The sequence below is a fragment of the Astatotilapia calliptera genome, chromosome 16 (genome assembly GCF_964374335.1).
Source record: "Astatotilapia calliptera chromosome 16, fAstCal68.1, whole genome shotgun sequence".
Lineage (NCBI taxonomy): Eukaryota > Metazoa > Chordata > Actinopteri > Cichliformes > Cichlidae > Astatotilapia > Astatotilapia calliptera.
Window position 1 is genome coordinate 21,926,544 of NC_137437.1, and position 11,489 is coordinate 21,938,032.

The 11,489-nt window shown below is 38.6% G+C and overlaps 1 protein-coding gene across 1 annotated transcript in view; it reads left to right on the top strand.

The window, feature by feature from the left end:
• Positions 1-10,018, top strand: part of kcnh7b (potassium channel, voltage gated eag related subfamily H, member 7b) — a 42,732-nt gene extending 32,714 nt beyond the window's left edge. The window contains exons 12-15 of the mRNA XM_080290497.1: positions 134-295; positions 2,683-2,839; positions 5,955-6,135; positions 6,423-10,018. Coding sequence (XP_080146623.1) covers positions 134-295; positions 2,683-2,839; positions 5,955-6,135; positions 6,423-6,710 — 788 coding nt within the window. The 3' untranslated portion in view covers positions 6,711-10,018. The remainder of the gene's footprint in view (positions 1-133; positions 296-2,682; positions 2,840-5,954; positions 6,136-6,422) is intronic.
• The last annotated feature ends 1,471 nt before the right edge of the window (positions 10,019-11,489 follow it).

Here is an 11,489-nt window from a genome sequence, read left to right on the forward strand (position 1 = left end):
TGTCAAGCATGCTTTGTGGCTGCAAATTTTTTTCTTTGTTATTATTCATGGATTGGTGCTCCGATATGCAAAAGTCTGTCCTCTATGGGATATGGTGTTATTCCACTGACTCCTGCTGATTGCCATTCTACAGGGGAAAGCAAAGAAATGGTTAAAGAAGTTCAAAGGGAGAGAGAGTCTAACTCGTGCCTAAAGAGATCTTCAGTAGTTCTGGGTCGCTCTTCACTCACAGTTCCAGGCCTAGACTCAGACGTTATTGTCAGAGACAGCTTGGACAGAAAACCACCTTTTGAAGGTAACAGATCTTGTCTTACAGATGAATTGTAAATATCTGGTGAATAAAATTGTAGCTTTTTTGGCAAGAACTTTCAAAGCAGTGTTGCAAATCGTGATGAATATTTGTAGGACAAACACTAATGTGAGTGGTGGGAAGACACTGAGGGACAATGTCTTTGACGCTGCATTAGCAGCTCTAAGAGGGTGACTGGTTGTGTGGAGAGTGTTGGGATGTTCCCAGGCTTCTAGAGTTGCTTTGAGCAAAAACTTGGGAATTTAAATATTTAGGTTGCCTTCTGCCAAAATGCTGCTCAGCTGATTATAATTCTAAGAGACAGGATGTCATCTGTCTCAAAAATCATAGACTTAAGACTGCATTATTCTCCCTTGCAGACATGCATATGAAGAGCTGCAGGGTCTTGCAGTTTTTCTTAATTTTTTTTTCTAGTCCAGTATCCAGACAAATGCCTTACATGCTGTAGATCACTATTGATATGATTCCATCCGCAAATTATTCTACATTTAATATTCTTTTGAAGACAATTTTATAAGTGCAGGTGGCAAAGGAACAGCATGCAACTGCAGTCCTTCAGACAAAAAATCATCAGCCCGTGCAAGTTATCTCTGTAGAAAATAACTTTTGACAGTTTGCTCGTTTCATCATCATCATCATCATTTATTTATTTATATAGCACTTTAAAAACACACCTGGTAGACCAAAGTGCTGTACAATACTAATATGCACATAGTAATAAAACCAGACATAGCAATAAAAAAGAACATTAAAAAAATATCAGTTACCCACAGAGTTAAAAGCCAGAGAATAAAAATAGTTTTTTAATAAAGACTTAAAAACTGGCACTGATGTAGCCTGTCTAATATGGAGAGGAAGGTTATTCCAAAGCAGTGGCGCTGCAACAGAGAACGCTTGGCCATAGCCGTGACTTTGGGACCAAAAGCAGCAACTGCTCAGCTGGAGCATTCAGGTGTGTATTAACAAAATACTGAGGAGGGAAGACATCAGCAGTGGTCTCAGAACCAATTGCTGCAGTTTATTAGTCTGAAAGGGGTAATAAAGCCATTTCCAAAATACTTTACGTCCATCATTCTACAGTGACAAAGATTATTCATAAGTGGTAAACATTCAAGACAGTTGCCAGTCATTCCAGGAGTGGACACACTACTAAATCAGAGAAATTGTAAATTGCAAGGTTAAGTTTGTAGAGCTTCTTGTAAACAAACCATCATTTAAACCAGATAACAATGCACAACACCACATTTGGTGAAAACCAAACACAGTGTATTACCAACTGCCAAATCGAGGGTGGGAAGGTGAGGATTTGGGCTTATTTTGCAGCCACAGGACCTGAGTATCTTGCAGTCATTTAAACTCCTCTGCATACCAAAGTATTCTAGAGTCAAGTGTGAACTCATCTGTCCAACAGTTAAAGCAAAACTGAATCATGTAACAGGACAATGACCCCAAGCACAGCAGAAAATCTGCAACAGAATGGCTGAAAAAGAAAAGAATCAAGATGCAGTAATGGCCCAGTCAAAGTTCAGACCTCGGCCTGATTGAAATGCTGTGATATGACCTTAAGAGAGCTGTGTATAAACAAATGCCTGCAAAGCTCAGCAAATTGAAGCAATGATGTAAAGAAGAGTGGGCCAAAATTCCCCCGCAATGATATGAGAGACTGATAAGGTCATACAGAAAACAATTACTTCAAATTACTTTACGTTACTGCTCCTGTAAAAGTGCTGAATCATGGGATATACTTGGTTTTTCCACACACCATTTTTATATTTTGGCTTCTTTTTTTTTAAATAAATAATGGCATGATTCAATAGGCCATGTGCTGTTGTTTATATGTGCTATAATCAAATTTAAAATGACCTGATTTTCTATGTTTTATTGAAAATAAAATAAATTTACCCAGTTAAAATGTACCCAGTATCCCAACTGTTTTGGAGCTGGGGTTCTACGTGATACAAAGTCGGACCGAGAGAACGACTGTCAATGCACCCTCAGCCCAAACTCTAAACGAATCTATGCAACTCATTGTATTAGTGCAAAGCCACCTGCACAGTCTGTTCAGTGAGATAACTTAATCACCGAATTAACCACCCCTCTGTTTAAAACAACAAAAGAGGCTCCACACATATCACTAGACAGCAGGTTAAATACTACCATGTGCCAAACAGAGATAACAGGGTTAGTTTGCAACTGGAAAACACCGATATAATAATTCTCCTGGTATAGCAGTGTGATAAATTACAACAAAGGATCTACACACAGCTTTGCTGTAGAGATTAATTATATTCTATTTTAGTAATGTTTAGTGATGACGTTGCTCTGACCTGCAAGTGAGGATGTAAATCATGCATGTTGGTTTGGTCCTCCAGATCTGTGCTGTGATAAATGGGCCTGTAAGAAGCCTACAGACTACCTGGATGAGTCAGCGCAGTTCCAGGACCTGAGAGAGGATGATAATTCTGCCAGTGAAATCACATATGGAGAGGTGGAACAACGCTTAGGTCAGCTTCAGGACCATTTAAACAGGTACATATTTTTAGAGTCAGCATGCAGATGGTTGAGCTTCACTTTGCTGTCATAAACTATGAATTACCCGAAAATGTGAACTTTTCTAGTGTGAATAACAGTGCTTGTTTTTTTTCTTCTTTTTTTTTTGACTAACCCTTTTTCTTTTACCAATGGTTTGCCATTTCAGCCACACAGCTCACGTGTGGCGCCACATGAAATTGCAGAAATTTCTCTTCTCATTTAAACGTACTAGTTGCGCTTAGCACATCTCTGTTTGGAAACAGTGCAGCATCTTATCAGATGGTGCAAAGAGTTGCTGTTTTGGACGGTATTTCTAGATTATTGTCTAAATTTACTTAAGTAAATGATGTTAAAACTTCTCTCCTTTAATTTTAATGTGAAAAGTTTAGGTTAACTTTGAAGTTAAAGTTGGAACTCTACTTGTTCTGAAGAAAATAGGATTACATTTTTTACATTTATCCAGGGGCATTCCTTTACTGAAGTTGTCTTTTTTGGCCTATGTTGACATGATAGCACTCAGTTGCTCCACATATCTCCCACACCATTACACCACCAGCAACCTGAAACATTTATACAACACAGGATGGATCAATGCTTTCATGTTTATGCCAAATTCTGACCCAACCATCCAGTTGTTGCTACAGAAATCGACACTTGTTAGATCAAGCAACATTTTTCTGATCTTCTGTTGTCAAATTTTGATGAACCTATGTGAATTGAGGCTTCAGTTCCCTGTCTTTATTTGACAGGAATGGCACATGATCTGGTCTTCAGCTCTTGTAACTCATCTGTTTCAAGGTTCAACACGGTTCTCATTCAGAGATACTCTTTTGCAAACCTTGGCTATAGTGAGTGGTTATTTGAGTCTCTGTTGCCATCCTATCAGCTCAAAGCAGCCAGGCGATTCTCCTCTGAACTCTGGCATTTCCATCTAGAGAAGTGCTGCTCACTGGATATTTTCTCTTTTTCATACCAGTCTCTGTAAAGAGATGGTTGTGTGAGAAAATGTCAGTAGATTAGTAGAAATTCTGAAATACCAGCAGCCCATCTGTCACCAACAACCATACCATGTTCAAAGTCCCTTAAACCACCTTTTTTCCCCAACCGCTCAGTTTGAACTTCAGCCGGTCAACCTGACCATGTCTGCATGACTAAATGCATTGAGTTGCTGCTGTGTAATTTGCTAATTAGTTATTTTTGTTACCCAGCAGTTGAACTGGTAGATTCAACAGTCTGCCCATTAAAAATGCATGGAGTCATATGAGTGAACATTTCACTTAAAATGACTCAGAAGGAGCAGAGTGGAATATTTTTTCCAGTTTTAAGTGCAGGGTAAAGGCTCCTCTCTGTTCCCCTCACTTTCTCCATTCAACATCTAAATCTCATTTGTAAACCATAGCTACTGCTGATGTAACGTCTGACATTACAGCAACCGAGCGCACCATAAAAGTCACAAATTTTCACTTGTGACTCATGGTGGCTTTAAATGGAGCCTTTTCCATTTTTTCAAAACATTCTGTAAAACTGATTTGGGAGAGAAGCAGCCTTATCTAGAGGCATTATGTGTTTATGTATTTGTCTGTTTGTTCAATTGGTTGTTATTTTTTCTACTGTCTTCAAGTCTACATATATAACATTAATAGTAGTTCTTAAAAACAGAAAGAATGGATTTATCTATCAATTGCATTGTCTAATTTGAGCGGATATTGAATGTATGATGGATTTTCACTGTGCACAAAAATATTCGGGTAGTCTTTTAGTCTAGAGCATTTTCTGGTATGTTCTGTGGCGACAGCATAGGTATATTTGTCACTATTCTTATTTATCATTGCATTTTCAGATAAATGCTATTATTAATTTCAGTAAATGATAAGGCAGTGCTTTATTCTTTTAAGATGTCACCTCCCACACTGCTAAAAGTAGGCTACACCAAATGTGAAGGAGTAGGTGGAGGACGGCAACTAGCTGGCAGAAGTCGTTGTCGGACTTGGAGTGGGAGGTTGGATCTAATGGAAGCAGGATGCAACATTGTAGGACCGGTGCAAATCAAACTTGAGAATGACCTGGTACTAAAGTCTTTATATGGTAAAGGAGCGCTCAGAAAAAAATGTGCCTGAAACAATTTATAATGATAGAAACAAAATGGTGAGATTGATTTCTAGCAGCTACGTTGTACTTTACCTTCCCTAAAATGAATAGATTTTATTTTTGTCATTCCTGGAATGTAGAAACACATCTTTGGCAGTAGTTTCAGAATCACACCTGCAGTCAGCAGCCACCTGAAACGGACATGCAAATGAACAGCAGATGGTATTTTTAGCTGGAATTATCACAGAGAATGAAAGATCGCATCAGGGTGCCTGAAATACTGGGCAAGCTCATTTTATTAAGCACAAATAAGGCATTTTATCCACTGCACTATACCTGACCTTGTTTTTTTAATGCTGGCTGGCTGCAGGATGAGCAGCACTTCTCTGTCATTTTGGTGTTTTTGTGGCTTAGACTAGTCTGAAAGCATATGTGGCAGGAAAAAAATGTCGGTGTGGCCTTTCTCTTTTACACATCTATGTAAATAGCCAAGAAAAATATTGTTTGGTACGCTGAAAAATACTGTGCGGCTGCTTTTACTTAGTGTCTCATGAGCCACAGCATATTAAATGAGGAAAACAAAAAGGCTGACAGTGTCTTTGTGCATTAGATGGAATACACGTTGGGTTTGGGGTTTTTTGCCTTAAGTCCTAAATATAGAACTTTGATCAAATCTAGACTTAATTAGATTTACCAGATGAGTATAATAGTTATTTGCACAGTAAATGCAGAATTCACATGTCCCACACAAAGCTCATTATCGCTCCTAGCAGGGGCAATGTCTTTCATCTATTGCTTTGACAGAATGTTTCCACACCGTTGCCGTCTCTTAATTTTGTCCAGAGCAACGGCTCCATCTAGTGCTCAGTGAAGCACATCTGAGTGTGCTTTCAGCCATTGTCACACACAGTTAGGTTCACACTGTCCGAGTTACGTAAATACTCTTTCTTTTCATACTTATCTTTTGCTAATATTATACAGTATATCTGTCTGTTTTTGCTCATCAGTCCTTTTTTTTTTTTAGGCTAGAATCTCAGCTGTTATCTGATATGCAGGCGATCCTGCAGCTGCTGCAGAGGCAACCAACTCTGGGACCGCCTGCCTACAGCACTGTGACTGCTAATCCAGACTATCACAGATCTGCAGTGAAGGTTCAGCCGGCTGCTCTGAATGCAAGCCATTTCTTTAGCTCTGCAGGAACTCAAGTAAGGATGCCATCACTTTAGTTGGTAGACATTATTTTACATAGAGCATTTGTTTTCCACTTATGTACACATTGAGACCTTTCCCTTCACTTTTTCATACTGTTAAACTAAATGTCACATCTAAAAACGTGTTGGTTTGTTTGTTTTTCTACAAATACAGTTGTGTTTTAAGGGTAAATATAATTTCACATCTGAAACAGGATATTAAATGTATATATATATAATGAGATTATTTACCCCAGCACAGGCAACTAAGATCTTATTATTGTCAAAAACTGTTTTTTTAGGCCCCCAACCAAAAACTAGGGAGCACCATTCAGGAATCTAAAGACTCTGTGTTGAGCTTGGCCAGTGTGAATGCACCCACTGAGGACAGCCTTAAAGAATTTCTTGTGCAGAGACATGCAGAGGCACAACAGCATCAACAACCATCCACAGGGCATCAACAGTCAGCACTGATCCTTCTTCCACCTGAAAACCCTGCTTCCTCTTCTTCCATGTCACCTTCAGACTCCAACCTCAATGCCACTGGACTCCATAAACCTGCCTCAGACCAAGAGTCTCCAAGGCCATAAATCTTTTCTGCAGCACGGTATTCTAATATTGAGGTTGTAATGCTGTAATTACTAAGTAGCAGTTTCTTTTATCAGCATGCTGGCACAGTCATCTGTGGCTTGGTATTAGAAATGAGATGTTCTTACATTGTGCATGAAGACAAAACACTGTTTTACGTGGTTGACACGGAATTAAGAAACTATTCCTGCAGCTGCCAGTATAATATGTAACAATAGTTACATATTTTAACAGTAGTTCTGTCAAAACAGGATTGAATCCATAATCATCATCATCCTCATTCATTTTTGCTCTTTAAACTTACATGGTGATGCCCACTTAATCTTGATGCACCTATTTAACCCATGAGGACAGCATTTCAGCATTTTTAATTAAATTCTTCTTACTCTGCAAGAATGCTGGTCTCCACTAGGTTGTGATAGAAATACACAACCAATGTGTTTTGCAAATGCTTTTCTAGTTAACGGACTTTGTGTTTTTTGCAGACACACTATTGCAGCATTTTATGTTCCCACACAGTTGGTCACACTAGCATGGGCTATGTGGCTTGGGCAAAATCGAAGGTGTGGATAGTGACACTAGCTCCAAGTGTAAGCAAGAAGAGCCGACTGACCTACCTCACAGTAGACAGGCTCCAGTCATCAGACAAATAGGGTTCCTCCTGCTGGTATCTGCAAAACCAGGGAAAGACTGGCATCTCCACCTCCCCACAGTGGATACAATAACTCACCAGGTTCTGCAGCAGAATTGCCAAAAACACCGGGAGGTGCAGTGCATAACAGCAGCCAGCTGTTCCTCAGTGAGGGGTCTGTGGATGATGAACATTCATGGAAAGTATTAAGAAAGATACAAAAAAATAGAGGAACTTGTGGAAAAAACATACTCTCAAAAAACAAGTTGAAGGTGATGGTGGCACCACGACTACTTACTGTACTAGCATTTCATAACATCTTATGAGCAATAGGTGTGAGTCATTTAAAAGTGACAAAAGTGGGTCATCTGGTGGATAAGGTGCTAGTTTTAAGCTAACTAACATACTACCAGTACTCAAGTGCAGAATCCACAGAGAGCGGAGGCTGTAGAAAGCCAGGACTAACACACACTGCCAAGCAAATTAAAAGTCTTTACACAAGAATTTGCCAACAACCCCATCGAGCCTTTTTTCAATCCTTTCATGCCTGTAGTCTGAAGAGGGAAAGGTTATCTCTCCAGACGCTGGGTGTCAACAGAGAGCCGCAACTGTATTACTCTCTGCCAAAGTTCAATGCAAGTGATCATTGTTGCTTGTTATACTTCAGAGCAGCAGACAAGAACACATGAAAGCCTCAACTAAAATATTGTGAACGCTGAAAGGAGCCAACCCATTACTGTTACCAAGGCTGGCTGGCAGCAGCTGAATACAGACATGTTTGTTTAGGCAGTTAACCTGTCCAACCTGAGACTTGGAAACAAAGATGTGAGCGAGTCATAGGTACCTGCACTGCTATCAAAACACGTGAGCACCGGAAACGTCAGGAGGTGGCTTTTTCACAACAGAAAAATGACGGCACAGCTTTTCTTTCTCCATTTGCAGAATGCAGTTCCTAGCACCTGACGCTGAGGCACTGAGGACAGTGGAGGTTATCTTACATGATGCAACAGTCACGGATGAGCCTGGTCATTAATGTTAGAGCCCGTTTAGAGTGTAAAGTCTGTGTGGGCACATAAAAACATTCCAGGCTTTGGGAGTAATGAGTCTGTATATGAAAGAAATATAAGTCTTCTGTAGCCATTAGTGTAATACAGCATTATTACAAATAAGAGTTTTCTGATGTATGTTGTATGCCTGTCTTCTCTGAAGTGTGACTCAGGGGTTATGGACAATTGCACTGCAATATACTGTACAGTATCAAAAAAAAAGACTATGGTTTTCTTCTATAAACAATGTGCTTTATTACTGCAATGACTAATGTGCACCTGGTGTACAATGTTAAGCCAACAGAATACACTATACATACTTATCTGGAAAAATATAACATGCAGATTTGAGATTTTTTTTTTTTTCGCCGTTTGGAGAAGTATGATATAGACATTTCTACATTTAGAAAAGAAATAGAAAAAAATCATATCAAATGTTTTGTGTCTTATAACTTACTTTCTCATTTTTCTCTTACAATATAATTATTCAAAAGTGTTAAAGGAACTCTGACTATGAAGACGTGCATACCTGATTATATTAAGATTAACAGCAATTTGAATGTTATTTAAAAAACGTTTGTGAATTAAAAAAGTGACACATTGTTGGAACAGTCTTGGTCTTAATGTCTAGATATTACAGCGCGTATTTTGTTCAACTTTTTTCAGGTCGACGGTGAAATAATACAGCCCCCCTTTCTTTTAGTCAGTTTAATAGTAACACACGTAAACATGGTCCATAACGACTAGCTCGCGCACATCTGCCAGCCACCTGCATCCGAAGTGTCTGATAAGCTCCATCAGTCTTTGTTGGAGAACAGAAGAACACTTACGGGCCATGTGGCATTTCATTGTAGTTGTTGCTTACAGCCAACAGCATGTTTTTCCTGTTTTGGTTGGCTAAATAGGGAACTATGCCATGTGTTTTTTTTAACACCGTGGTTTAGTATATGAGATCACACGAGCTGAAATAATCTGAGTTCCTTTTAAGTCAACATTATGTTGTATGGGAAAAATGTGAAAGTGGCCACTTAAATGAGTGCATCATGGTTTGAGATTTAAAGGGTTTGGGAAAACTTACCTATGAAATATAACATATACTATTGCAGCCTATGGGGAATTCTTATTAGTTTTGTAGTTATTTATTTATTTATTTTCATATGGATCTACAAAGCATGCATTTTTTTGAGTCTCTATATGCTTACCGTTTTGCACTGCCTGTCAGCCCAAAGTAGCACATTACAATATAAAATGATGTCAGCATACTTTACTCGGATGAGGTGTTGGGGGGAGAAGAGGAAGGGGCACTGCGGGACACAAGGACACATAGTACTTGTGCATAAACAGACCCCAGAGAGTATCTTGTGCCTATATGACAAATCCAAATGCTAAGACAGCATCTTTATGTATAAATAACCATACATAATGAATTATATAGTCCCTGTACAGTTTTTTTTTCTGTTGGCAATGAAGGTTGTTGTTGTTAGACATTTGTAGGAAATAAATACATCCCATTGCCAGAAATGTTTTTTTGTTTTTTACTGAATAAATTACATTGAGTATTCTATAGAACATACAGTAGTGCATATGTTAGTTTTGAAACTGTGGGAGCAATAAATAAAAACGCACAGTTGGAGTTGTGTCGCTGGCTTTCTGTTATTCAGTCCATATATGTGTTTACAGTTGCTGTGTACATAACTGAAAGTAGAACATATACTATGAATTATGAAGTGTTCCAGGAGGATTGTGGGTCCTTGAGGAAGGTGAGTGATTATTTCACAGTATGTCAAATACTTTGTTGCAGTTGTTTGTTTTTAATGAGCATCTGCCAAACGTACAATGCATTTCTTTATATTGTTGCTCTTAGGAGCCATGACTTTCCTTTTTTTTTTAAAAACAATCTTGACCAGTAGTTTGGACATTGATTGCTTTTTCATTCATTTTCAGTTCAGTCCTTGTAGCGGACCATTTTCACAGGAATGTGTTTTGTTTTGTGTGTGTGTGTGTGTGTGTGTGTGTGTGTGTGTGTGTGTGTGTGTGTGTGTGTGTGTGTGTGTGTGTGTGTGTGTGTGTGTCACTTAACACTGACCTATGAATCAATCAAGTACAATAACACACAGTTATATAAGACAATTTGCCATAAAGTAGTGTTTTTGCACCAAGAAAGTGATTTGCACAGAGCTAAAAGCTGAAAACTTGACACATCTTTGCATGATGTTTGGTGTCTTCTTAAAAAAATCTTAAGAAACTTGACAAGTGGAGGATAAAAGAAGAAGCCAGGCCTAAAAACTATCTACAGCATATGAACGATGAGCATTTGATGGGTGAGTTTTTGAAAGTAAATAAGAAAAAAAGCAAAGATCTGACCCAGGACATGAATCAGATGGGTGGCTGCCAATAAGCTATTCTTTATGAAGAGGAAAAGGATAAAATTAATGTAATTTGAAGACAGAAAAAAGTAAGGTCAGATTTTGACCTACCAGGCAATATCATCTGGAAAACATCTAGTTGGCTTCATTTTTCAACATCACAACACACAGCCAGTAAAGTAATAACATACCTGCATAGAAAAAACCCATAATGGAACACTGTCAGTCATTGATTGGCTTCCTCAGAGCCCGGACCTCAACGTTATTGAAGCAATGTGGGATCATCTTGAGAGAGAACAGAACAAAGGCGGCCAATATCCAAAGAATCATTGTTGTGAATGTCCTTCATGAAGCCTGGAAAACTATTCCTGAAGAATATTGCCTAGGAGACTTCTGCGCTTTTTTGCATACTACATTGTAACCCATCTACTCGTTTTGACCACTTAAAATATCTTTATAGAAATATTATTTAAATGTAACTGTGTTATGTTTGTTGAAATTTCTGTAACCCCCTTGTCTCTCTTTAAAAATGCATTTTTAACGTCAGTGAGCGTTTTACATTGATAAATAAATGCTATATAAAAGTTGTTTCGACATATATTTCATAGTATAGGCAAACAAGACGATCACGTTTTGGCACAACTGGCTGGCTGGCTCTATCGCTACATTAAAGAACAATAACAGAGTTTTCAGGGTGGAGAAAAGAAACCGGGGATGGACCAAAATAACTCGTGACGT